The following is a 27,527-nucleotide window of genomic DNA, read 5'->3' as shown; positions in this document are numbered from 1 at the left end:
AACTTTCAGCCCCACCCCATTGTTTGGAGAGGGGAGGAGGCTGGAAATGGCGTTAATAATCGACCATGTGTATGTGATAATGCCTCCATAAAAACTCCAATATTACAGGGTTCAGGGAGCTTCTGGGTTGGTGATCACATCAACACCAGGAGGGTGACACACCCCAGCTCCACAGGGACAGAAGCTCCTGTGCTTAGGACCCTTCCAGACCTTGCCCTGTGTACATCTTCATCTGGCTGTTCATCTATATCCCTTATAACATCCTTTAATAAACTGGTAAGTGTAAGTAAGTGTTTTCCTGAGTTCTGTGAGCCATTCTAGCAAATTACTGACTCCAAGGAGGGGGTCATGAGAATCCCAATTTATAGTCAGTTACTCAGAAGTATAGACGACGACCTAGGACTTACAATTGGCATCTGAAGTGGAGGCAGTCTTGTGGGACTGATCCCTTAACTTGTGGGATCTGATGCCAACTCCAGGTAGACAGCATCAGAATTGAATAGAATTCTAGACATCAAACTGGTGTCACAGAGAATTGCTTCATGTGGGAGAAAAACCCATTCATCTGGTGACCAGAAGTATCAGAGGTGTTCTGTGTGGATAAAGAAGAAACACAGGATGGAGTCGGCCCAGTGGCGCAGTAGTTAAGTTTGCATGTTCTGCTTTGGTGGCCCAGGGTTCGCCGGTTTGGATCCCGGGTGCGGACATGGCACCACTTGGCAAGCCATGCTGTGGCAGGCGTCCCACATATAAATTGGAGGAAGATGGGCATGGATGTTAGCTCAGGGCCAGTCTTCCTCAGCAGAAAGAGGAGGCTTGGCAGCAGATCTTAGCTCAGGGCTAATCTTCCTCAAAAGAAAAAAAAAAAGAAGAAGAAGAAGAAGAAACACAGGAGTATCTTTTCTACTCAAGCCAGTAGATACCATCATCAACATCACCAAAAAATAAGAGTTTGTGATAAAGTAGAGAAGTTGTAGAATCCAAATGAAGCCAAATATATAAGAAGCAGAGGGAAGAGGGTCCTAAGGAGAGGTCATCAGACAAGAGCAATCCCAGAGCCAGGGTCTGTCACTGTGACACCAACCTGGGGCCAGGGCAGCCATAGTTGTGTGTGAGTTTGTGTGTGTGTGTGTGTGTCCCTTTGAGTGTGGGAGATTGTGAGTGAGAGTGGCAGCAATATGTAAAAAGGATCATATATCATGACCAAATGAGATTTATCCCAGGAGTGCAAGATTGGTTTAACATCCAAAAATCAATCATAGTAATATATCACACTAACAGAAAAAAAGGAAAAAACACTAGGTAATCATCTCAATAGACAGAGAAAAAGCATTTGACAAAATCCAACACCTTTCATGATAAAAACACTCAACGAACTAGGAATAGAAGGGAACTCAAGCTGTGAAAGGGCATCTAAGAAAAACCACAGCTAATGTCATAATTGATGGCTCCAGAGTGAACGCTTTCCTCCCAATATTAGGCACAAGAGAAGGATATCTGCTCTTGCCACTTCTATTCAACTTTATACTGGAGGTTCTAGTCAGAGCAAGAAAAAGAAATAAAGGGCATTCAGATGGGAAAGTAAGAAGTAAAACCACTTCTATTTGCAGGTGACATGATCTTATATGTAGAAAATTCTAAGGAGTCAAAAATACTATCAGACTAATAAACAAGCTCAACAAGATTACAGGATGCAAGATCAATATACAAAAATCAATTGTATTTCTTTACAATGGCAACGAACAATCCAAAAATGAAATTAATAACTCAATTTACAATAGCCTCAAAGAGCATAAAGTATTTAGGAATAAACTTAACCAAACAAATGTAAGACTTGTACACTGAAATCTACAACACATTGTTGAAAGAAATAAAAGAAGACCTAAATAAATGGAAATACATCACATGTTCATGAATCAAAAGACTCACAATTGTTAAGATGGCAGTACCCCCCAAATTCATCTACAGATTCAATTCGAGCCCCAGCAAAATCCCAGCTGTCTTCTCTGCTCAAATTGACAAACTAATCCTAATATTCATACAGGAATTCAAGGATCCCTGAATAGCAATAAAATCTTGAAAATGAAGAGCAAATTTGGAGGACTCACACTTTCTGATTTCAAAATTTACTACAAAGTGACAGTAATCAAGACAGTGTGGTATCAGCATATAGACAGACAAATAGGTCAAAGAAATAGGACCAGAGTCCAGAAATAAGCCCTCACATTTACAGCTAATTGCTTTTCAACAACACTGTCAAGACCATTCAATGGGGGAAAGGACAACCTTTTCAGCAAATGGTGCTGGAACAACTGGATATTCACATGCAAACGAACAAAGTCAAACCCCCACTTCACACCATATATGAAAACTAACTCACGATGGATCAAAGACCTAAATCTAAGAGCTAAAATTGTAAAACTATTAGAAGAAAACCTAGGTGGAAATCTTCATGACCTTGGATCAGGCAATGGTTCCTTAAATATAACACCAAAGGCACAAGAAGCAAAAGAAAATATAGATAAATGACATCATCAAAATAAAAAACTTCTGTGCTCCAAAAGATATGATCAAGAGAATGAAAAAACAACCCACAGCCTGGGAGAAAACTTTGTAAATCATATACTGGATCAGGATTTGTATGTAAAATATATAAAGAATTCTTACAACTCAACAATAAAAAGATAAAGAATCTAATTAAGGGGCCAGCCCCATGGCTGAGTGGTTGAGTTCATGTGCTCTACTTTGGTGGCCTAGGTTTTCACCAGTTCAGATCCTGGGCACAGACGTGGCACCACTCATCAGGCCACAATGAGGCAGTGTCCCACATGCCCCAACTAGAAGGACGCAAAACTAAAAAAATATATATACACCTATGTACCAGGGGGCTTTGGGGAGAAAAAGGAAAAATAAAATCTTTAAAAAAAAAAAAGAACCCAATTAAAATGGGCAAGAGAGATCGGAATAGATATTTCTTTAAAGAAGATATACAAAAGGTCAATAAGAAACTAAAAAGATCATTAGTCATTAGGAAAATGCATATAAGATACCACTTCATGCCCAATAGCGATGGTTATAATAAAAAAGACAGATAATAACAAGTGTTGGCAAAGGTGTGGAGAAATTGGAACCCTGATACAATGCTGACAGGAATCTAAAATGGTGCAGCTGCTTTGGAAAACAGTCTGGCAGTTCCTCAAAGGTTAAGCAAAGAATTGCCATATGACCCAGCAATTTCACTCCTAGGTACACGTGCAAGAGAATTAAAAACATTATTCACACAAAAACTTGTATATGAATGTTCATAGCAACATTATTCATAATAGCCAAAAAAGTAGAAACAATTCAAATGTCCAACAAGCAATAAATAGATAAAGTGTAGTATATCCGTACAGTGGAATATCATGCAGCCATAAAAAGGGACGAAGTATTGATACATGCTACAACATGATGTACCTTGAAAACATATGTTAAGTGAAAGAAGCCAGACACTAAAGGCCACGTATTGTATGATTTCGTTTATATGAAATGTCTAGAATAAGCAAATCTATAGAAACAGAAAGTAGATTAGTGGTTGCCTAGGGCTGGTGGGGAGGGGTAGTGGTGTGAGGTTGACAGCTAAGTTTCTTTTTGGGGTAATGGAAATGCTCTCAAATTGATTGTGATGATAGTTGTACAACTCTGAATGCATAGTAAAAGTCACTGAATTATACACTTTAAATGAATGAATTGTATGGTATGTGGGTTATATCTCACTAAAGTTGTTTAAAAACAACATAAAAGAAGAATGAGGAGGAGTGATGTCAGCAAGATAGCAGAGTGAGTTGTTCCCTTTGTCTCTCCTCTCTTAAATTACAACTAAACAGACATCCATTAACCAGCAGAGGGTTCCCTACGCAGCACAACAGGACGCCTGAGAGATCCACGCAGCCAGACATCTGAAGGTGGGCAGATGGGACCCCCCAGGAAGCAGTGGAACTAGGGGAGTGACCCCCACCCCATCCTGGTGGCAGTGATCCGGGTCGTGGATCTTCATACAATGGCCAATGTGACTGTGAGTGGAGGCAGGGGCAGCCTGGCCTGTGTGTGAACGCTTGCAGAGTGATAGTAGCCTGGCCTGTGGGAGCACACACCCTGCTGCAGTGACCCCACCCACCCACTCTCCACCAGAGGGCAACCCATGGATCACAGCGGCCCAGCCCATACCAGCGCAACCCACTGAGCAGCTGCAGGCCAGCCCATGTGAATGCAGAGTGGCCCCACCAGCACAACTATGAGCAGATGGTGCAGGAACAGAAATAACAGCCCCTGCCCCTACCCCACAAGTAGTGGCAGGTGACTAGAAGCTGCAGGAACCACAGCAGAAACTCTGACCCAGCCCCCAGTGGCGGCAACTCCAACACCAGCTCCACCAGCAGCAGCGGCTATATACAAGTCCCCAGGTCCCCACCAGCAAGAGTGAGGCCCGTGATCCCAGCACCCCTGGCAGTGTGCAACCAGCACCTCAAGACAAGCCAGGAACAGCAGCACAGGTGGTGCACAGGACAGCAGCATCCAAGCCCAGGGAGAGCCAGTGGAGGAACACGAGACCCAGGGGACCAGGACCAAAGTAACCAAAGCTGCACCCAAATAAGAAAAGGTGTTTACTGCCACAAATGTGCCAGCGGAGGATCAATTCATCGAACACCATGAGGAACTACAGTAACCCTGCAGAACAGAAGGAAAACGACAACTCTCCAGAAACCAAACGTGAAGTCACAGAAGTCTGTGATCTAACTGACAGAAAATTCAAAAGAGCTGTCATAAAGAAACTCAATGAGTCAAAGGAAACTCGGAAAGACTGTTCAATGAGGTCAGGAATAAAATTAATGAACAGAAGGAATACATCACCAAAGAGAATGAAGTCCAAAAAAAACCAAAATGAATTCTGGATATGAAGAACACAATTAATGAGATAAAAAAATAATGTAGAAAGCATAAAAAATAGAGCACATCTTATGGAGGAGAGAATCAGTGACCTCAAAAATAGAAACCTAGAAATGCTTTAGGTGGAGGAGGAGAGAGAACTGAAGAAATTTTATGAGAAACATCTGACTCAATTACAAAAAGTAACATAAGGATTATAGGCATCCCAGAGGGAGACGAGATGGAGAAAGGAGCAGAGAGTTTGTTCAAAGAAATAATAGCTGAGAATTTCCCACAACTGTGGAAGGAACTGGACATACAAATACATGAAGCCAAAAGAACTCCTAATTACATCAGTGCAAAAAGACCCTCTCCAAGGCATATAATATTAAAACTGGCAAAAGTCAATGACAAAGAAAAAATATTAAGGGCAGCAAGGCAGAAGAAAATAACCTATAAAGGAAGCCCCATCAGGCTTTCAGTGGATTTCTCAGCAGAAACTCTACAGGCTAGAAGAGAGTGGAATAATATATTCAAAACATTCAAAGACAAAACTATCAGCCAAGAATACTCTATCCAGCAAAATTATCCTTCAGATATGATGGAGAAATAAAAGCTTTCCCAGATAAACAAAAGCTGAGGGAGTCCATTGCCATGAGACCTGCCTTACAAGAAACAATGGAGGGAGCCTTTCTACCTGAAACTAAAAGGCAAAGGTTTACAAAGCTTTGAGCAAGGAGATAAACAGACAAACAGAACCAGAAAACTGCAGCACTCTATCAGAACAGGTTAGCAAACACTTATAACGTAAAAGATAAAGGGAAGGAAAGCATCAAAAATAACTGTGAACACTTCAATTTAGTCACAAACTCACAAGACCAAAAAGAATAATTTCTGACCACAAAAACATAGAAGGGGCAGAGGGAAGGGATGGAAGCTGCTTAGGCTCATGGAGATAAGAAGCTATGAGAAAATGGCCTATCTCATCTATGAAATATTTTATATAAACCTCACGGTAACCATGAAACAAAAAATCAGAGCAGAGCCACAAATCATAAACAAATAGAAAACTAATAAAACCATCACAGAAAACCATCAAATTGAAATGCCGGACAGAAATACAAGGAAAAAGAAACAATTTCCATTGTATGGAACAATCATAAAACAAGAGATAAAATGGCAGCATTAAGCCCTCATATATCAATAATCACTCTAAATATAAATGGATCAAATTCTCCAGTCAAAAGACTCAGAGTAGTTGGATGGATAAAAAACGAGACTCAACAATATGCTGCCTCCAGGAAACACATCTCAGCTCTAAAGACAAACATGGGCTCAGAGTGAAGGGATGGGAGACCATACTCCAAGCTAACAGCAAACAAAAGAAAGCAGGTGTTGCCATTCTTATGTCAGAATATGGAACGAGGCTCAGAGGTATATTGTCATAGGGCAGCTCATTCAGTGAGGAGGCAGCGGCTGTCCACTCTTCACAGTGATTGGTTGTAACTTTACAGTTTTATTAGTGATAGGGAATTGGTTAAAAGTGGTCACCTTATATCAATTTCGGGGAACAGTTTGAGTTTTGTTTATGATGTTTAGAGGCATTAACAAGAAGTGGTCCTAGTTAAGTTCCACTTGTTTTGCAAAACAATCTAAATGGACTTTTGCTTGTATGAGTAAACTGGTTTGTCTGCTCAAGAGAAAAAAAAAAGAAGAAGAAGAAAGAGGAGGGAGAGGAAGAGATGCCTCTCAGGACAGACTGTGACTCCTGATCGCTGGAGCCACCCCTCAGTCAGGCCATCCCCTGCCCTACCTGTCCCCACTCCTGGTCTGACACCTCCAGCTTGTGCCCCAAATCCATTCTGCTCAAACATGACAATCATTACGTGTGAACGTTCGTCTGGTCAGACCAGCTGTTCTACACACCAGCCTGGTGAGGAGTTTATTTTTGGCTCCTCTCAAACCAGCTACGAAGGTGAGGGAGAAGTGTGGGTGGGACACAGCCCCTCTGGGCAGTGAGACCAGCTGCAGGGGTGGCCCAGGCCTGGGAGAGCCAGGGGACTCCCGCCCAGCAATGGCTGTGGCCGTGCCCAGCTGTGGCTGGGTTAAGCCCCCAGCCCTGAGAGGGTCCGAGTGTGGCCGTCAGGATCCTGGGGCCCCTGAGCAGCCTCAAGTCTGCGCCCCTGGAAGCCTGGCCCCCAGGGCCCGGTGCTTCAGAGCGGTCCTCAAGGCCTGCAGGATGGCACCCTGGCTGTTCCGTACGTTGTAGTCACTGAGCTGCAGCAGGCGGTCAAAGTCTTCCTCCTTGTAGGTCATGTTGAACAGGGAATAGGGTGAGGTAGCCCCAGTGAGGTCCACCTGGCCGGCCGGGAGCTGTGCAGGACTGCGCTGGACACCTGCCCAGGGGAGTGAGGGGGTGAGGAGCAGGACCCATAGGCCTCCACAGCTGGGCACGGGGTTGGGCTGCTCCCCACAGAAGGGGCTCCCTGCTTCTCTCCCAGCCCTCTGTGTCCTTTGCCCAGAATATAAATGTGGATACTAGGATGCTATTTGAGATAGGAAGGATTTGCTCCCCACATTTCCTTGCAGCATTACCCTTCTTCCACAACTCACGCAACCCCATATCTGTCACCTTCGGGGGTAAGGTGGAAACAGCCAGAACAGCAAAGTCAATTAGGTTAGTGAATGGATACTTAAAAACCCAGGATGGAAACAAGAGTCTGAAAACCAAAAGGCTTTGCAAGAACCAGTCTTTGTTGAGAGAGAAAGAGAATTCCAAGATGTGGGCTGAGCATGTTAAGAGTAAAGCTGGAAGGTTTGGAAGTATGGCGGGAACTGGAAAGCCAGGAATAATGCACAAAGGCAGAAATTAGGTTTTCCCACCAAAAGGAAATAGAAGTCTGGCCACTTGGTGGAAGATGAGGATTGGAAGGAACGTGATGAGGGTTTAGATTCTGGGGGCCCCGGAGTAGAGGCCCAGCTCCCTAAGAAAGGACCCCAGCCTGGGCTGGGGCAGGATGATAGAGAGGCCCACTGAAAACCCAGGTAGGTTGAGGGGAGTCAGAGAGAGAGGGACTGGGGTCTCTCTGTCCTGGCCTTTATGAAGTCCTCCAACAGCTTGGTGCCTGAGCAGCGGTGGAGATGGCTGCAGACAGGGACAATGCGGGAGGGCCTCCGGATGCAGGAATTCCCACACACCACCCCATAGGGCAGGAGAGCAGAGGAGCCCAGGTGTAGTTAGGGGGACTAGGGAAGGGAGAGGCCCAACAAGCCTGGGTCATAGCAAAGAGGACAGCAGCACAGCGACTTCACAGAGGGCCCCTGTGGGGATGTGGGCCTTCAGGCCAAAACTAGATTGGACCAGCCTGAGACTCTCCCCCTCCGCTGACCACAGGGGAACTGGGGAGGGGCCAGGCTGCCAGGCTGTTAGAGAGGGAGGGGCTGCCTCACCAGGGGCCGAGTGGTCCTTGAAGGAGGCATTGACAAGCGGGAAGTGCAGGAGGACAGGGGCATCAGGGCAGGTGGGGTCCAAGAAGAGGTGGCACTCCCTGGGCTGGTGCTGGTCCTGAGGGCTGGGCTCCACGTGGGGGAACGGCAGCCCCTGGCCCCGGCAGTACAGCTCTGTGTGCTGCAGCACCTGGGGGGGCAGAGGGCGGCCCAGAGAGAACCGGCTAGTTCCCGGTCATCCCAGGTCAGCGCTCAAGAAGATGCTAGGACGGCTCCAGCCCAGACTGACTGTTCAGTGTCAAGACAACCTGGTTCTGTCCTGTTCGTGGCCCAGTTAAGCTACATGGTACCTCGGAAGGAGGTGAAAGATCCTGGCAGTCTACTATGTTGTTTGGTTAAAATCTGTAGATGCAGTACAGACCTAGCACCCTGCCTCCACTTAGGATTGCTGTTGCTGGGTTTTCAAATCCCACAGCCTAGAGGGCGCTAGTAGGGGACCCACTTCTATATCATGGCCCTACCCACCGCCCCCCAGGGTCCCCAGTGAGGCCCCGGGGGGATGGATGTGGACAGGACAGGGTCTCCTCTCGGCTCTGTCCAGCTGTTCCCCCTGCCTGGAAGCCCAGGGCCCCAGCACCTCCACAGCCCTTCCCAACCAGGGACGCTGGCAGGAGCCTGTGGGTCAGAGCCTGTCAACCCCCCTCCCCTTGGGAACCAAGGAGGTCTGGGCCAGTGGCTCAGGGGTCCTGCTGCTCAGGAGCTTAGCCTGGCCAGGCAGAGGGTCTGGCACCTCAAAGGGCGAGGATAGGGAGTAGTCAAAGGAGAGTATGAGGTCCAGCCTGCGGCCTGGCCGGAGCATGGCGGGACAGCTAGTGTTGAGAAAGAAGCCGGCATCCACGAGGCAGAGCTGGCGCTCCCATGGGGTCAGTTGGCCAGGGGTGGAGTCTCGCTGGCAGTCTGACAAGGGAGACAGCTATGGTCAGGGGCAGCCCCTCTGCCACAGATCATCCATTCGCCCCCTTCATATCACATTTGCCTCCATGTCCCCTTCTTGCCTCTGGTGTCACCCTCTGAGCGCACATGCCACCCCAGCCCTTCCCAAGACCGTCTCCAGGCCACATCCCAGAAGTGGATGCTGTGACTCCCCCCACCCCAGGCCTCTGCCAGTCCCAGCCATGGTCCATCTCCACCTGGGAGCCCAACCTTGTTACCTGAGGACACATGGGAGTGGTCCTTACCCGCCCAGGTGGAGAAGGCTTTCTGGCCACAGTAGTCCTGGTGCAGCTGGAGGCCCCGGAGGAAGTTGGAGCTGTGCTGGTGGAGCGGCCTGTTGGTCAGGAAGCCCTTAAACGCCTGGGCCAGTGCTGTTCCAGGCTGCAGCCAAGAGGTCTCTGGCCTTGAGGAGGTCCTTGAGGAGGCAGAGGGCTCCTCTGGGCCCAGAGAAACAGACATTGGTCCAGTGAGGGGCCTGTAAATGCCTGGCCATGCCTCTCTTCTGACAGCCCACAGGCCCCAGCCCCTGCAGCCTCTGAAGGGGAAGTGGCCTCATCCTCGGCTCCCCTCACTGTGTCCCTTTCCTACCTAGGTCCCTGATCTTGTCCTTGATATGCTGTCTCCAGTCGTCACCAGAGCTGGTGAGGTCATACCAGGCATCCAGCAAGTTCAGGGAGAAAATGTTGCTCCAGATACCTGGAGGCCAAATCCCCATGAGAGGTCAGCCTCAGGCCTCAGCACCCTGCTCCCATCGCCTGGAAGCCAGTGGTCCCCCACCCTTAGGTGCGGATGGAAAATGGGAGCAGGGAGCAGGCTGCCCCAGTGGGGCTTCCCCAGCTCAACCTTGGCCCTTACCCGGGGGCTCTGCCAGACCCGAGTACAGGAGTCACGTCCAGTCAGACAGGCCCGGCCCGAGACTGTCCAGGGTCTTCAAAGTGACCACCCTCACCTTCCAGAAAGCAGATCCGGGACTCAGGGAGTCTCCTCATCAGCCGCCCCATGAAGAACTCAGAGCCAAAGAGCTCGGAGGGGACGAAGGCACCGTACTTCAGGAACCCGACCTCATAGGGGGAGAACTCAACCCACTCTGAGAGAGGAGGCAGAGGCAGGGATGGGAGGAGAGCTGGCTGGGGGGAGCCCGCCTCTGACAAAGGCCAAAGGTACTGCCCCCCAGCAGGCCACAGCCTCCTCCCTGCCTGGCTGACCCCTGGGCTGACCACTCCCCCACCCAGCCCCTTGACCACAACCCCCCCACCAGCCCCGACGCCTACCCACTCCCCTCCAGGACAGCGAGCTCCACTGGCTGGCTCATCAGCCCTCAGAACCACCACCCTTCCAGGTGGCTGCACAGGCGATCTGTGCAGGAGTTTTCTGTTTGAATTCTCTGGAGACTCACAGGGCGCAGAGGAAGTGTTTGTGTATGCTGTGTGTGTATGTATTGGAGGGTGAAGTGGACAGAGCTGAGGACTGTACCCTTGAAGTCGAAGGTCCCCAGATTGTTCTCTTTGACATTGAGGCTCAAGTAGAGGGGCAGGGGGTTTTGGCCCCGCTCCAGTGCAGCTCTCTGTCCTGACAGCTTCTGATCCATCACCTAGGGTGGGGGCATGAGGGCCTAAGTGAGGTTGGGAGCACCATGGAGGAAGCAACTCCACCAGGACAGGAGTGGGGCAGGGGCACAGGCTGGGGGTGAGGAGGCAGCTCCCCCATCAGGATTCGGGTGTCATACGTGGGTACACACATTCAGTTCCCACTCCCACCCCCAGGTTCTGACCAGCCCCATATGCAGGGTCGCCATGTAGGGCCATGCAGGTTGTGCACTGCATATCTTCATAGAGTACCATTTACAAGCACCACAATGTCAACAGTGACACCCCACCCCTGCATTCTGTGGTTCCAGCGGCCCCAACTTTATGGGTTAAAGGGTGGACCCTGACACACAGACACAAAGGCACAACACACATACCCATCCACATGCGCATGCACACACACTCATTGCTTTCCCGAAAGGACACAGGAATCCCCATTTAGTATACATTGTAAGCTCTGCCAGGGGATGGGCCACCCCTTCTGGGTTCACCTTAATGCAGTTCAAGTTTCAGCCCCTCCCAATGCTTTCCTGACATCCTTGCCTCCCCTCCGCACCCACTTCTTTCCTGCTTTGCACAGTGTGCAGTTTACCCCAGTGTTCATTCTTGCCTTCTGTTTCTAATTTTCTCTTCAATAAAATTCCAGGCCCTGCCTTTGATGGCCAGGACTGTGGCTTGCCTTTTGGGGAGGTGAGCCCCTCACCCCTCTACCAAGCCTCACCGAGTTCTAGGGGCACAGAAAGTTCTCCTTCTGTCCTGGACCAAACATGCAAATAGGGTTCATCTCAAGCGACAGTAAGGCGAATGGTGGCGGCTGCGTGGAGCCTCACCTTGGGAGGGCTCTGCCGCCACAGGCCCTGGGCTGTTTCTGATGGAGCCGTACGTGTACCACGAACGTGCATCCCTCTCCTAGGCTCTCTGAGCTGGAAGGCACCTCACTCAGCAGCTGGACCTTGGGAGTTCCCAACCTACCAAGTCAGCCCTTATCATCGGATTTACTTAGACAGCGTGTTAAATATACTGATCAGGGGGCTCTTCTGAGAATCTGCAGGAGCCACTTAGGAATTTGCCTTTTTAAAAATCTCCTCAGGTGGTTCCGATGATCAGCCAGGTCTGTGTCCCAGGATTCTAGCCCAGCAGTGAGGAGTCCCCGTCCACACCCACGGGGAACCTCCTCTTCCCTCCTGGCAGCCCTCTGTCACGAGATAAGAGCACTCATGTGTCAACCACAGTCATCACTTCCCCAGCTCTTCAGTGATACCCAATATGACTTGAGTTACAGGAAATCCAAAGGGAAATCCCCAACTAAGTCTCGAGCCCGCTGGCAGGACGATTCGTCGTATCTACAAGTCAGTCCTATGGGTGTGAATGTATGTACTTGTTGAGTGAGAGGGGGCCTGATTAATACCTGCAATTTTTCTTTAGGAATCCTGTTTGCCTGCTCTTTTGACATGTACATTGAGGGAAAATGTGTCCTTTTACTACAGATGCACAATTTCTGCCCTGGGGAAAGGTTTGGAAAAGGGCCAGCACCCCCCCATCTACTGAGACAGCTCCCAGTCTTCCTCTTCCTTTGACTAGCTACCAGTAAGTCACCACAGGCCTGTCCGGCTCTAGCCCCCCCGTTTCCAAACGAGGACCCCCAACTCTGCAGAACACCACTCTGACGACTCACGGGTCCCACCTGAAGCGTGGGAGCGTGGCGACATGTTGATGTGGTCTGGGCATTGTATGGGGTGGGATTAAAGCGTGTGTGCAAAACCTTTTGTCCAGAGTTGAAGAAAAACACTTAAGACCTTCTTAAGTCAGGAAAAGAGAAGAGAAAAACTGTGAGTTTCTCCTTGAGGAAGGGTGAGCCGCTCCCAAGCAGCTGAGTACGTGCCAGCAAAAGATTAAAGAAAAATGTTTCAAAGAGATGGTTTGAGAAGCACTGATCGTAACAGGTGCATTTTACGGGTGGGTTTTCACCAAAACCAAAGCGACAGTGTAGAAGTATGTAGACTAACCATGTTCTGAGTAAAGTTCAGGGTATAATATTTCTCTAATAATATTTAATATGAATGAAACTGAGGTTCGTTATGAATGGAGTTGTATTTTCCGACACTTTAAACTGACTTTTGGTACTGTAGATTAGCATGGGATAGAGACGATAGGTAAAATTTGAAACCAACATGAAATTTTTCTGAATAAAGAATTATTTTAAAAAGCATACAATGAATGCTGGCTTTAAGACATAAAACATGATAACCCAGAAAAAAAGAAACAATATTTGAAAAGCTTTCATATGGCGACAAAAGTTTTAAAACCACAAGGGTGCTATTTTAAGAATAGATTGTTGGGGCGGGCCCCGTGGCCGAGTGGTTAAGTTGGGACGCTCCGCTTCAGCGGCCCAGGGTTTTACCAGTTCAGATCCCGGGCGCGGACACCACTAGTCAGGCCACACTGAGGTGGCGTCCCACATGCCACAACTAGAAGGACCCACAACTAAAATATACAACTATGTACTGGGGGGATTTGGGGAGAAAAAGCAGGAAAAAAAAAAAGAAGATTGGCAACAGTTGTTAGCTCAGGTGCCAATCTTTAAAAAAAAAAGAACATTCTGTTGTTCAATAATTTTACAAGATTTTTTATTCTTGTGAACAACAAAAAACTAATTAAGTTTGACTTTTTAAAAATGACTATAAACCTTGTCCATAAAACCATGCATTAAGTCATTACTGGAGGATCAAACGGCAATTAAAGTCTTCTTTCTAGTCTCGGATCAAACTGCATTTTCTAGTACCTCATAAAGTGAACCATCAAAACCAGCTTCTCCCACTCATAGTAACCAGATGCTGCCACCAGGCAGAACAGTCAGTTAATAAAACACAACACTCTCAAAACCGAACATAAACTTAAACAGTAGATCTAAAGAATACACAAACTATATTAAGAAAATAAAAATATTTCAAGTAATTACATTGGTTTGATAAATTCAATGCCATTTCTATAAAAATCCCAACAACATTTATCATGAAACTTGCGTAGCTGATTCTCTTATGTGTACAGAAGAAGAAAGGGCCAAAGGTAGCCAAGGTGATTCCGAGAAGAAGCCAGGTGGCGGATGGGGGTACGTTTGCCCTGTCAGATACCAAGGTTTATTACAAAGGTAGAGTAACTCAGCCACTGCGATACTGGCACACGGATGGAGAACCAGCCCCATTAGAACGGAATAGAACTCAGGAAGAGTCCCGTGAATATATGAAAGCTGACACACGACAGAAGCAGAATCAGATCAGTAGAGAAAAAAAAAATCAATAAGTGATATTGGGAAAGTTTGCTATCCATATGGGAAAGTAATAAAACTGGATTCCCATACACATAAGACCTGCCGATAAATTCAGGGTGGATTAAAGGCCTAATTCTGAAAACCAAATCTTTAAAACTTTTATAAGAATATATAGGGGGCCAGCCTGGTGGCGCAGTGGTTATGTTCCACTTTAGCGGTCCAGGGTTCCCTGGTTCGCATCCCGGGTGCCGACATGGCACCACTTGGCAAGCCATGCTGTGGTAGGCATCCCATGTATAAAGTAGAGGAAGATGGGCATGGATGTTAGCTCAGGGCCAGTTTTCCTCAGCAAAAAGAGGATTGGCAACAGATGTTAGTTCAGGGCTAATCGTCCTCAAAATAAATAAATAAATAAATATTTCTTTAAAAAAGAATATATAGGAAGATCTCATAACTTTGGGGGAGGGAAAGATTTCTTAAGGAAGACACTAAAAGCACAAACTGTAAAGAAAAAAATGATACACTGGATAATATTAAAATTATGCATCAAAATCTATTAGAACTGATAAAGACAATATCTAGCATATACAAAAAATTGCCACAAAATATAAAAAAGAAGAATTAAATAGAAAAATGGAGAAGGATTTGAGTAGGTAATCCGTAGAAGAGGAAGTTGCAGTGACAAACTTGCAAATATGATGTCACACTAAAAATCAAGGAAATGGAAAACTACAATAAAATTTCATTTTACACCTATAAAATGAACAAAAATTGAAAAGCCTAAAGAGCATGTAGAGGAAAAGAAACGACGAGACACTGGTGGTGAGAGTGCGAATTCATACGAGCCTTCTGGAGAACAATTTGATAACAGCTGGGAAAGTGGAAGGCACACTTACCCAATGGCCTAACAATTCCACCGGTGGGTAGACATCCTCAAGGCTTAGAGAATCTCTTACACATGTGCACGAGGAGACTTATACAAACCATTCGTGCAAATATTATATTTTTCTTAAGGATATATATTTTTACTAAAGTCTATGTAATAAAGGTGTATATAATAAAGGTATATAAAATACATGTTATGTAGTTATGTTATGCATTATGTAACATAATAAAGTGTACAGATTGCAGATAGGCATGTGATGATAAACCTAAATTCAGGATGGTGGTTACCTCTGGGGGTGGGAAGGAAATGGGGCTGCGGAGGGGTCCCCAGGGGGCTTCAGCCCTTTCTGTAACATTTCAATTCCTAGGCTGGTTGGTGAGATCATGCATACTCATTACATTATTCTCTATGCTTTATGCACTTTCTTAGGTCTGAAGCATAGTAAAAATTTAATAACAAATATTAAGATTTTTACAACAAATATTTTTAAACGAAAAAATAAAAAATACGAATGGTTGGTGATTTCCAAGTAGCATTGTGCTTGCCCGCAAGAAAATGTAAAGAAAAAAATTCAAAGCAAATTCATTTTTGGTTAGTTTACATGATAAGCATTCTTGGTCAAAGTCCTGAAAAGAAAGATAAGAATCCTTCCTCTGCTAATTTATTTGATAGTTTACTTTTTTGTTATGCATATTAAAGAAACTTTTTGAGTTTTAATCCTTTCAAATGCTTTAAAAGAAACTTTGTTCAGATAGCTCTGTGCAGTAAAACAACAGTGAAACAATCACTGATTTTAATAATTTGATCAGTTCATCTGAGATTTAGCAGTTAACTTACTAAACTTTCCTTAAGGAAGCAATATATAAAAAATGCATATGTTCAGTTTTGTCTTGATGCTGTTTGCACAATAGTAAAGAAATATAACAGCTAACACTTCATGCTTACTCTATACCAAGGGACCACTGAGTACTCACAACAACCTTATGAGCTAAGTACTATTCTCATTCCCATTGTACAGATGAGAAAACTGAGGCACAGAAAGGTTAAGTAACTTGCTTGAGGACACAGAGCTGGTAAGAGGCCCTGGGATTAGAACCCAGGGAATCTGGCTCCAGAGTCTGTGCTTTTAACACTACCATGAAGATTAAGAAGAAGAATACATTTCATAACGCAGTATAACTGAAATAAAAGCTGTTGGAGCAATCTCACTGACTCAAACACACCGCAAAAGCTTTGTTTACTTTACTGACTTTGGCATTGACTGGTCCCTAGCTCTCGGGAGATCCAGCAATTCTGTTTGACGGCAATTAACCGAAGAATAGCCTGACTCAAAAAGGCGGCATCTCCAAGTTGGGCAAACACTGAAACACTGGAGTTCCCACAGCCTTGAACCAGGTCGCAGTCTCTCCCACCCTGGCAGGAAAGGCGCGCGCGCGCCAGCCCCACCCGAGCACGCGCCCCGCCCCGCACGGGCGTCCTACCTGGCCGTGCAGCATGGCCTCCAGCGCCAGAGCCCACAGGTCCACGAAGGTCACGGGGTGGCCCTGCTCCGCCCGGAGCTCCAGCTCCCGCCGGTAGCTCTCCAGGCGCTCTGGGGAGAAGGCGTCCAGCTTGCTCTTGGCCAGGTGCTCTCGGGCGTGTCTGATGGGTCCCTCAAGGTCTCTCTGCGACCACTCAGGGTCCCCGTAGAGGTGGGCCATTGTCCTGGGAGAAAAAAGGGACCGTGCAGCAGGAGGCCGAGGCCCAGCACGGGTCGCTGCAACTCTTACTTCCCTCCCTCTGACTTCCAACAGGGCTCCTCCTAGCTGGAAAATGTGTCTCAGGGCTTCCTCGCCTTCCAGATCAGCACTGTCCGGTATAAATATAGTGTGAGCCACGTATGTCATTTAAAATTTCCTAGTAACCACATTTTTAAAAAGTCAAAAGAGATCAGTAAAACAATTTTAATAATATATTTCATTTAATTCAATATACCCGAAAATTATCATTTCAACATGTAATCAATATAAAAAATTAACAAATTAATTTTTTTCAAACTTAGTCTTCAAAATTCACTGTGTATTTTTTATTTATAACACATCTCAGTTTGCTCTAGCCATATTTCAAGTGGTCCACAACCACATGTGGCTAGTGGCTACTGTACTGTCCAGCTCAGCTCCAGACCCTAGTCCAGTTTTCATAGGTCTGTCCTGAAGCCCTTTAAGACTCTGTTTGTCAACAACTGTCACCTAAACTCCTCTGAGGAGTTTATTCCTCTTTTACTCCTAAAAGTCACATTTCAATAAGACTCAAAGGAATGAATCTCTAACAGTGAAAACTCTCACCTCATCACAGACAGGGTGGGGTGTAGGGAGGCCAGATTGTCTTTAGGTAAAATTGCATCTCTTGACCTCAATTTCCTCATCTATACTATAGGAGCCATAGGAGTCACCACCCTAGAGAGTGTTGTGAGGATTAAATGAGGTAATAATTAAAGAAAAACAAGCTACCAATTTGGAGTGCCGGGACGAGTTAGATATGTTAAGTGTTTTACTTGGGCTGTCCCACTCCCATCCTGTGGAGTATGTGCTATTATTGCCCCCATTTTGGTGATGAGTCAACTGAGAATCAGAGGAAATAAGTTGCTCAAGGTCACCCACCCAGCCAGTAGTGGTGTTGCAGAGACTCAAACCAGCTCCTTCTGAAGCAGCTACCCTGCACCTCTCTAGCAGCGTGGAGTGGACATTGGCAAGGCCTGGCTCGTGGCAGGACCTCTGCATGTGTATTTCCTCCCTTCTCAGAAAGCCACTTGACTCCCATGAGACCATACTGCTCACAGCCACTTGGCTTCCCCATATAGAGGGTCCCTCTAGCCTCCACTCCACTCCCATCTGGGGCCTGCTCATCTCTGCTCTTCCAGTCCCCAGGGCCCTCACCATGTAGAGCCCGAGACGCCCCCGAAGTAGGTCACGCAGTCCAGGAGGCCCAGCTTCTGCAAGGCCAACAGGTGGCCGTAGAGAGAGGTCATGGCCCGAGCGCCTCCTCCTGTGGCCATGATGCCCACGACGGGGACCTGGATCACACACAGACACAGGCTGGTCTAACAAGGACAAGGATGGAGCTGCCTCCTGCCTCCAGGGAAGGGACCTCGTGGTCAGGGCCTGATGGAGTCAGGGTTAGAGCTAGTGTCCAGCCCCTCCCCAGGAAGTGACAGCTCTCGGCCCTGGACAGAGCCCCAAAGGGCGTTTGAACCCCAGAGCTCAGCATGCCCCACATCTCCCCCACATGCTCCCTGCCCAGCCTCAGCTGGCTGGAGTGTCTGGAGAGGGCAGAAGAAGCAGGCGCTCCCTTGAGTCCAGGCCAAGGTGTCTGCGCCACATCCCCTGCGCTCCCAGACCTCGTGCTCCTGCAGGTCCCCTTCCAGCTGCAGGGCCTGCTTCAGGGCCCTGGCCGCCACCCGCTTCCTCCTGCTCAGGAAGGCTTTCTCCTCCGCACACAGGTCGAAGCTCAGGTGCACGGCCACCTCCTTGGGGCTGGAGTGGTGGAGGATCCAAGGGTCAGGGGGCACCTGCATCGCTCAGCAGCTGCCAAATTACCTCCCCGCTCCCAACCCCAAGGACCACCCTTTCCACAGCGCTCCCCTGCCCCCTGCCCACCCCTCACGGCCTTCCACAGATCGGAGTGTCCCTTACCAGTCCTCAGTCTTGAGCTGCAGCCTCACTCCTGGGACCTGAAATCAAAGCAAGAGCCCTGCTCGGAATGTTGTAAACCCCAAGGGGAATGTGGGTGCCCCTACAGGCCTTGGGCTCCCCCATCTTTATCCTCACTGGCACTTCCCATCCAGTTGAGGCCACTTACATTTGTAGCAGGAAGGTCAATGGTCACCTCCTTCCCCACAGCCAAGGACCTCAGGGGCACTGTGAGGTGCCCTGCTGAGCTGTCTGAGTTCCAGCCATTGCTTTCCGAGCTCTGGAGGGAAATATACATTTTTTCGTTTATTCAACAAATCATTACTGAGTATCTAGACAGTGATCCAGACAGACACAGTCCCTCTCTGATAATACAAAAATAATTACAATATTTACAATTATTATTATTAATTATAAAAATAGTTAATATTTATTTAGTGTAGTAATAGCTAGTATTTATGGTTCTCACTGACTCGTGTGTATGAATCTATAAAGAAACTGGTAGTGAACAGATTTTATTAAGTTAGTTAGAAAGGGTTGGAAAAGAAGTAAGCGGTGTGATATGATAGAGTAACTGAGGGTGGGTATGTGGGGTTGATTGAGGATGGAGGGTCAAGGAGGGCCCCTCTGAAGAGATGCCGTCTGAGCTGAGATCTAAAAAAGGAGGAGTAAGGGGAGCAGGCAGTGTTGGAAGGAGCCAGAGAGGATGGGGAGAGCAGTTGGCATGTTGGAAAAGCATGGAGAGACCAGGATGGCTGGAGCATCATGAAGGCAGGGGAGCATGGGACAAAATGAGGTGGCAGAGGTGGCAGGGGCCGGGCTGGGCAGGGCCTTCCGGGCACACCCGGGGGATTTTCTTCTAAGAGCATCACTGGAGGAGCCACTGGAAGGTTCAGACAAAGACCTGCATGGTAGAGCAGCCCCCCTATGCCCACCCCAGGTGCCCGGTGGTCCTCCCTATCTGCCAAGGGCACAGTGCCAAACTGGGGGAGACTGACAAGGCCACAGGGGCCGAGCCTTGGCAGGGGGAGGGCCAGGGAGGGGCCCGCAGGAGCTGGAGTTTGCCCAGCCTGGGGTTGGCGGGAGAGGTCCAGAGCTGACACCCACCCTCAGGCGCCCGCTCAGCTCTGCCTCTTGAGCCGCCATGTAGTGGAAGCAGAAGGCAGAGGCTGTGTCCAGAGCAGCCGTCTGTGTGTCCTCATATGACCCCTTCAGCACCAGCTCCAGCTCCAGCTTATCCTGATCTAGAGAGAGAGCGGGCAGGTTAACACAAGGGGAACAAGGGGAATAAGAGCCTGGAACCCCAGCAAGGACCCGGGAAACCAGCAGTACTGCCCAGACGTGGTGGAGGCAGGTGGCTGGACCGTGGCAAACAGGATTCTGGAAAGGGCCCTCCCCAGCCTGCCGGGCCCCCCAACCTCCATGGGACTCCCACTGCCTTGACATGCTCTCCCCAGGGTCAGGGGGACCCTCCTGCCCAGAGGAGACCTGTTGCCCTTGTGTTGTGTGGGCCAGAAGGAAGAGGCGAGCTGTGCCCTGCACAGGTTTCCCTGCTGCCCTCGTCTGTCCCCCACCTTCCAGGCGGAGGCCAGACCTGGTTCTGAGCGGGTCTCACCTGCGACAAGAGCCGTGCTCCTTGTGCTGTCCAGACGGACATCCAGGCATGATAGCTCCCGGGCCTGGGGCAGACCACATCATGGGCCAGCAGCTCTCCAGGGGAAGCTGAGTTTCCCTCAGCCTCCCCCTCTGACCCCGGCTGTTCCAAATCCACCACACACAGAACAAGAAGCGGGGTCCAGAGTGGGGCTGGATGCAGAAACCCCCCACCCCACCTTTGATCCACTGCAGCTGCTAAGGCAGATGTCTGGGAGCAGCCCGGAGAGCCCATCTACCCTACTCCCCAGCTCTCCTCGATTTGCCAAACTTTCTGGACTCTCCGAAAGGCCCCAGCCTTCAGGCACAGTTCTTTCTTCTCTGTTTCCCTGGGGCTTCAACCTGCAGGATGCATTCTACTACAACTGCTCCCAAACAGCAGTACGCACACCATTGGTCCACAGGATGAGGGCACGAGGCATTGGAGAAACACTTAAACTTCTAGCAACTAGAATATCTCCTGACTGTCCTCCACTTAACGGACTTGCCACGTGAGCCTGCTGCGTTCTCTCTGCAAAGGGTGCCAGCCGATATGCCTGAAGCCCACTGCACTCCTGCTACTAACTCTCCTGTGGAATTGCTGAGTTTAACAACACACCGCTGGATTCCATCACCTAAGAGGCAGCTGCCGTAGGTATAACTCTATTTTAACGTGTCTTTGAAAAAGTAACGCTAGCCCATCAAACAGGCACTGGCCCGACCCTGAGGGTGGATGCCTTCTTCAGTTTGGGGCTCTAGGTGCCTTACTCACCCCACGTTAGGCCAGGCCCTGCTCCCAGGTCAGGCCTGAGTTGCTGTTCGGGACTTGACTCTGAGTGGAAAGTTTCTAAAGCATCTCTTGCCACCTTGTGCCTATTCCTGTCCCCTGCAGCTTCATGAGCTTGCTGTGTTTAAGGAGAGCTGACCAGGACTCTCCACGGTCCAGAGTAGGAGCTGATTGACCCCCTGACCCTAACCCAAAGCTCCCAGATTGGAAGCCCTCCACACTGGAAACTCCCTCTGAGCCTCAGTATTAACGCCTGAACCAGACCTGGGCCTGCATGGCTTTCTCACCGCCTTCCAGGGCTAAGAACTACGAGTTGATCACATGTGACTCAACACCGTCAGGAGCACCGAAAATTCCCCCCACGCCCTCTCAGCCATCCAGCCTCAGGCCAGAACCTCCTCTCACCTGAGCCTCAGCCTCCCCTCTCTCCATGTTCCTTTCAGCCCCAGACCCCTCCAAGCCCTGCAGCTCCTGACCACAGACCCAGGTGACCACCAGGCTGGGGGGCCAGGGCCGGTCTCACTGCAAAGCCTTGCTCTTGCGTTGGCCCAGCCCCCAGGCAGCTGCCCTGCCCCACCCCGACCCCAGTGTCTGCTCTGGGGCCCCCCACCCCCTCAGCTCCCCCTCACAAGCCCGGGGAAGGTGGTTACCACAAGGACGTTGTTGGTGATGAGGCTTTCTGGGCGGTCTGACCTGGAAAAATCAAACCATCCAGAGTCTGGCTTTGCAAAGGCAAATGCTTCCGGCACTGCCCTGCCCCCTCACAGCCCACGTAGGGCTCCCTGGGTGAAGCTGACGGACTCTAAGTCCTGGAAACAATCCAGGGTGAGGGGAGATGCTTCTGAAGAGTGAAAGGTAAGGAGGGAGAGGGAGAGAGAGGAACAGAGAAAACGCTGACCTTCCTCTCCTCATTTCTGTAAGGGGATCCCCCGACCCAGATGGGCAGAGCTGGGGAGATGAGAGCAGCAAACCTCGGCTGCATTTACCAACAGGAAGATGTGGGTCAAAGACATTTCCCTGAACAAAGCCGGGTCATGAGACGCTTTCTGGGCTGTGGGATATCACTCACGTTTCTTCCATCAGGAACTCCACATCCAGCTCCTCCTGCCCCTGCAATCAAAGATGAGCAAGTGGTCACCATTTACGGACGTCTTTCTGGTGGACACAGTTCTTTTACCTGCGTTGGCTGGTCATCTCAAGCAGTCTCTAGGGAAGCACGCATTAAAATTCTTCCCGTTTTACAGAGGAGGAAATTGAGGCTTAGGGAAAGACGGGCTCCCTACCCAAGTCACCCACAGCCAGTGAGTCCGCAGAGAATAGGTCTCTCTCCCCTGCAACGCTGAAGCGGGAGACGAGGAGCACAAGCCAAGGGAGGCGTGAGGATGCCCAGAGCCCATTTCATCTTCCTCTTGAGGGGGACCCAACCCCAGAACTCTGCCTTCCTCTGACCCCACCCTTCACAGCCTGGAGAGAGAGAGCACAGAAATCTTCCTATAGCAGGCCTTGGGCACCACAGAAGCATCAGAGGAGGATCAGAGGCAGTGAGCAGGAGTGACAGAGCCCCGGACTGCCCAAAGGGTTAGTTACCCTGAGCTGTGTTTTGAGGGACCTTAGGAAGTTCTCCACCACCCCATACCTTCCTCCCATAGAGGACTAAAATTCCTCTACTGAGTGGTTCAGTCTGTAGCAGTCAACTTAAGCCTTCTCCTTTCCTATTAAAATGTAAATATCTCTGGGAGGGGTTTCCATCTTCCGTGAATAAGTTTAACCCAGCAGCGTCCCAACAGATGGGAGAAACTGCCACTTGCCCAGCCTGGAGCCCAGAAAGGTGGGGCCCACGAGGACTCCCCACCCACCTGGGGACACAGGGAGAAGGTCTTCCGGAGAAGCTGGCCAGGGAGGACTTCTGAGACGTCATAGAGAACCTTGAAGCAGGTCTCATCCTCTGTGACTGAGTCCTCGTCATAGATGCTCAGCTCCAGAACATTCTAGGGGCCCGAGAACAGCAACTTAGCACATTACTTACTTGCAGCTGTAGCTCACACCACTGAACCCTTACTTGGTGGTCAGGACTAGAAAAGATGATTATGGGTCCATGCCTTGTACTTCAAAATAAAAATAACGGTAAAATTTAAAAGTAGTAAAAGGAAATCCAGCAAGGTCCTGATTTCTCACTGCTAATGTTTGTTTTTATAAAAAAATAGAATTCTTTCAAAGAGTTTTCCAGCCCTGCTTTGCTGGGTCCCTAAGGTACCGGTACAGGCACTGTCTTCAGAGTCCTCCGTGCGTTATCTCGTTTAACCTCACAACCACCCAATCAGGAGGGGATTCTTACTATCTCCATTGCACAGATGGGCTTGGAGAGGACCAGCAGCTTGTTAGACATCAGGCCCACAGCCACTTGATGGGTTTACACCTTCTCTCCAACACAGCACATCCAGGCTGGGGCGTGGGGACACCCTCCTCCCCATCCCTTTCTCCGACTGAGCCCTGGGGGAAGGTACACGCCAAGAACCCTCCCTGTGGAGGGTACGGCCTGTCCTCGGGTGAGCAGCTGGGGGTACCCTGGCCTTTACCTTGACCTGACTCTGGATTAGGAAACTGAAGCTCTCGTTCCATATGGGATGACTGGAGTTGGTGACTGTTTTGGTCCTAAACTTCGTTCCAGGTGCGGTTGGCAGCTGTAGGATCACATAGGGGTCTGCCTCGCTCACTGCCAACATCAAGAGAAGTGTCAAGAGAGAGAATTTCTCATATCCCTCTTCAGGGGCCTCGCCAGGTTCCTACTGAGACCCTCGTGGCCACCGTGGACAGTCCAGCCCAGCTCCAAGGCACTTTTCTAGGCCTTTCCCATAGGACACAGTCGTCCCTACACCCCTGGAGCCCAGGAAACGGTACTCACACAGGTCAGCCCAGCCCAGGCTCCGCGCCTCCAGGACCTTCACGGTGAGCCGCCAGCAGGCAGAGGCCTCCCCCTGGAGAGAAATAGCCGACTCCTGAGTCCCTCCTGCTCATTCACAAGCCCCACCAATCTGTGCAGGGGCTTCTCTGGAGATGCTCAGTGACATCTCATTGCCAGGTGTTCTGGGGCTAAACACCCTTCGCTCACCACCGTCCTTGGGGCATGGTCCCAGGCTGCAGCAGTCAGGGAGTGGCAGACCCCTCGGGGAGTGGAATTTTGGGGCCTCGCCCCTTCAGGGACAAGACTGCACGGTGTAGTGGAGAAAGAAGGGAACTGAGGGCCGAGGAGTGACCACCACACTGGGCATGTCAGTTTGGGGTCTGCACCCCCAGTGCTCACAGGGAGGGCAGCCCTGGGGTGAAGCATGTGACCCTGTTGCCCAGCATCCCCCCAGCTCTCTGGATAGGAAGTAAGCATGTGACTCCAGGGAGGCTGAACCCCGGGGAGCCCAGGGGTCTGTGATGGCCACAGGTATTCACCCACTCTTGAGTGTGAATTAGGGAACTCCAAGAGCATCAGGCCATTACTGTGAACAGAGGGTGAGGGTCATTGTGTATTAAAATGCTGGTGAGGCCACATCAGACCACAGACAAGCCCAGTGGGGAGGAAGAAGAGACTGGGTGGGCAGAAGCTCAGAGGGGCAGAGAAGACGAGCAGAAGTAGGTGGCAGGAGGAAAAGCAGAGGGCAGGTAGAGGGGGCTGGGTCCTGCAGGGGACAGAGCACTAAGGGGTATCTCAAACCCCTACTGCTGAGGTCCGTGGCACTGCAGGGATCCAGGGGGATGTTTGGGTTTCTGTTCTTCCTGAGGCCTGGCTGTGTCACTTTTCTTGGGCACCCTGCACAGGTTTATTATAATAAGCCCCTGTGATCTGCAAGTGTGGTCCTTGCAAGGTGGACATTCAGCATCCCATGGTTGGGAGATGGCGTGATAAGACCAAAGCTTCTTCATGCTTTGCATTCTTCCGCAACCAGTGCCACTTCCATGGCTCCCGCCTGGACCCTGGCTCTGCTCTGCACAGGTGCCGTCTTCTAGAGGCCAGCTCAGTGTCCACGGGACCAGCTCTCCACTTGCCATGGAGAAACTTAAAGGACAATGGACCACAGCAAAGCCACTCCAGACGAGTGCCCCATTCCTGCGCTTCTCCCCTGGGTTTCCTCATCCTCCCTCTCCTGTGGCTTCATGCTGAGTGTCTTTGTCATTCCTGTTGGCTTCCTGCAGGATCCTGGGAGTGCCTTCCTGCTGAGAGTCTTAGCCATCAGCTCTCCCCCTGTGTGGGGACTCTGGGGCCTCCTCCATCCTCCTCCCTCTGGAGAGGCTCAGTGCTGGCCCCTGCCTGTCACTTGGCATGTGGCCCAAGGAGTTTGAGGGAGCTGGAGTCCCCTGACTTGGGTCCAGAGTATCTGTGACCGCGGGGTCTTCAGCAGGAAGAGAAAAATGAGCAGGCCACGTTTTCCCCTGCTGGCACCCATTAACCCATGGTGGGGTAGTGAGGGGAGGTTGGAGAGAAGGTGGTGGAAGCTGCAAGCATAGTCTCAGGCTCTGCACCTCCTGAGTCAGGCTGAGCTGGTGTTCCTGGACCACACAGCAGGCACGTCCCAGAGCCAGTCCTGGATGCCCGGCCTGCCCTGCCAGCCAAGCTCTTGCTGTGGGGGCAGGCTCCAGAGTCCTGGATGCCTGGCCTGCCCTGCCAGCCAAGCTCTTGCTGTGGGGTCAGGCTCCAGACTTCCATTCCAGCAGGAAAGAGGCTGGGCAAAGCTCACCTGCCCCAGGAGCCAACTTGAAGGTTGGGGGTCAAGGGCCCGGTCTCAGGGACTCCGTTCCAGGAACATTAGCTGGAAGCGAGGTGCTTCCAGATGTGTGGGCGGATTCAGGCTCCCAGGGTCAATGAACTTTGGGCTTCAGTTTTGCCCCTAGGCTGGGTCTAGGCTGAGCAGAGGGTGGAAGGAGAAGGATGCCCAGCCTTCTCTAGGGAGATAGGACTAAGGGGAACATTCCAGAAACCTCCACAGCCGGGCTCTGAGGCTCAGGGCTCCTGATGGGAGGAGGAGATGGAGCCAGGGCCGTCCAGCCCCTCCACCACCCTGCTTCTGCAGCCTTGGGTTCCTCCCAGACTCCCAACAGGGCATTTCTACTGATGTCCACGTTGGGGAGGGTCCTCCAGACTCAGGCTAACATGGGCTGCGGCAGCAGGTGTTGTCCTTCAGTGGAGGGTCCCCTGTCTTCCCCAGGGTTCCCTGGTATCTGGCCTGTCCTAAGCAAGTCCTCTCCAGGAGCACCAGTCTAGAGTTCAGGCCTGGGTCTCAGCACCAAGGCTCCAGCAGCCTGGCAAGGTCTGTGAATGAGGCAAATGCCTCAGGACAGTGAGCTTGGCACACTTTGCCCCCTTCATGGCCACTGTCTGGGGCACCAGCAGAGACCTGGGGAGTCAGTCCTTCTGGCCTTGGTCTCTGGTAGAGGATGAGAAATCTGGGCTGAGGGGAAGCACTTGGCAGGGGTGGGGAGAGCAGTTTGCAGGCCTCCCTGGCCTGGTCACAGCCTCATGGCTCCTGGGCCCAGTACATAATGGGCAGTGGATGGGGATTTGGGCTGGCAGAGCTCCTGGGACACACAGTGTGGTCCCGGGGCTCCAGCCAGTTCCAGGAAGTCCGCTGCCTGCAGAGGTGGGCTGTGGGCCTGGTGGGGTCTCTTCTGTGACACACAGCAGCTGATGTGGCACGGGAGCCTTTGCAGGGAGGAGGGGAGGGGCTTTCAGGGGACTGCCGCCTGGTCACTCATGGTGGACAGGGGAGGCTCTGGTCTTCTATGGATGCCGATCATCCATCCCAGCCATTCCCCATCCCCAAGCACAGACTCTGTCAGCCTCTGCCTCCCACCCTTGGCCTCTGCCTAGGTAGAGACCCCAGGTCTGAGGCCAGGCCCTCCCCAGTGGCCAAAATCACCTCAGTTTCAGCTGTGTGAAGCTTCTTGGAAGGCACCCTGGCCCCAGGCCCGCCCCTGAGTGATGTCCACCGACTCGGACACACTGTTACCTGGTGAGGATGGCCAAGTGGTTCCCTGGGTGTCAGTCTCTCCATGCCAACCCTTCCGGCTCCCCTCCAGCCCCTGCCAAGATGCCAGCTCCCTAGCTGGCTGACAGCAACTATTCCAATTGGATGGGACTGACCAGGAATCTGGCAGCCTTCAGGGAGCCAACGCTTCTATAAACAGATTGGGGCTCCACCCTCAGGTCACTCCCTCAGCCCAGCCCCTTCGCCTCTTCCCCAAGAGGCTGAGTCAATCAGCATCTCCTGAAACCTCTGGCGGGGCTCCAGCAGCCACAGGTGGAGCACGACTTCCAGAGCTGGGGTGTCAAGGCTGCAGATGCAGCGAGGAGGGGAGACAAGACCCAGGA

The 27,527-nt window shown here is 50.3% G+C and overlaps 1 protein-coding gene across 1 annotated transcript; it reads right to left on the bottom strand.

Moving 5' to 3' along the window:
• Positions 1-1,701: 1,701 nt before the first annotated feature.
• On the bottom strand, positions 1,702-27,289 carry PLA2G4D (phospholipase A2 group IVD). The gene is made up of 20 exons (XM_008518609.2): positions 27,166-27,289; positions 24,075-24,147; positions 23,749-23,885; positions 23,029-23,160; positions 22,242-22,282; positions 21,823-21,865; positions 20,369-20,432; positions 19,861-19,997; positions 18,923-19,033; positions 18,757-18,794; positions 18,462-18,597; positions 18,001-18,137; positions 16,567-16,789; positions 10,819-10,936; positions 10,295-10,432; positions 9,934-10,041; positions 9,591-9,782; positions 9,143-9,309; positions 8,356-8,542; positions 1,702-7,301 (listed from the first exon to the last, which is right to left on the bottom strand). Exons 1-20 carry the CDS (start codon positions 27,208-27,210, stop codon positions 7,075-7,077), a joined length of 2,454 nt encoding a protein of 817 aa, XP_008516831.1. The 5' UTR covers positions 27,211-27,289; the 3' UTR covers positions 1,702-7,074.
• Between the last annotated feature and the right edge of the window lie 238 nt (positions 27,290-27,527).

This window comes from Equus przewalskii, chromosome 1 (genome assembly GCF_037783145.1).
Source record: "Equus przewalskii isolate Varuska chromosome 1, EquPr2, whole genome shotgun sequence".
Classification (NCBI taxonomy): domain Eukaryota; kingdom Metazoa; phylum Chordata; class Mammalia; order Perissodactyla; family Equidae; genus Equus; species Equus przewalskii.
This window is presented reverse-complemented; position numbering and strand designations above follow the sequence as displayed.

Coding starts and splice junctions, on each gene's coding strand:
- PLA2G4D (XM_008518609.2), bottom strand. CDS start 27,210: ATGGAGAGACTGACACCCAGGGAACCACTTGGCCATCCTCACCAG. Junction 10,937..16,566: donor AGGCCATGCTGCACGGCCAG/GTAGGACGCCCG, acceptor CCCCCACCCTAG/GTGATGGATCAGAAGCTGTC. Junction 10,433..10,818: donor GGGGACCTTCGACTTCAAGG/GTACAGTCCTCA, acceptor CTCCTCTCTCAG/AGTGGGTTGAGTTCTCCCCC.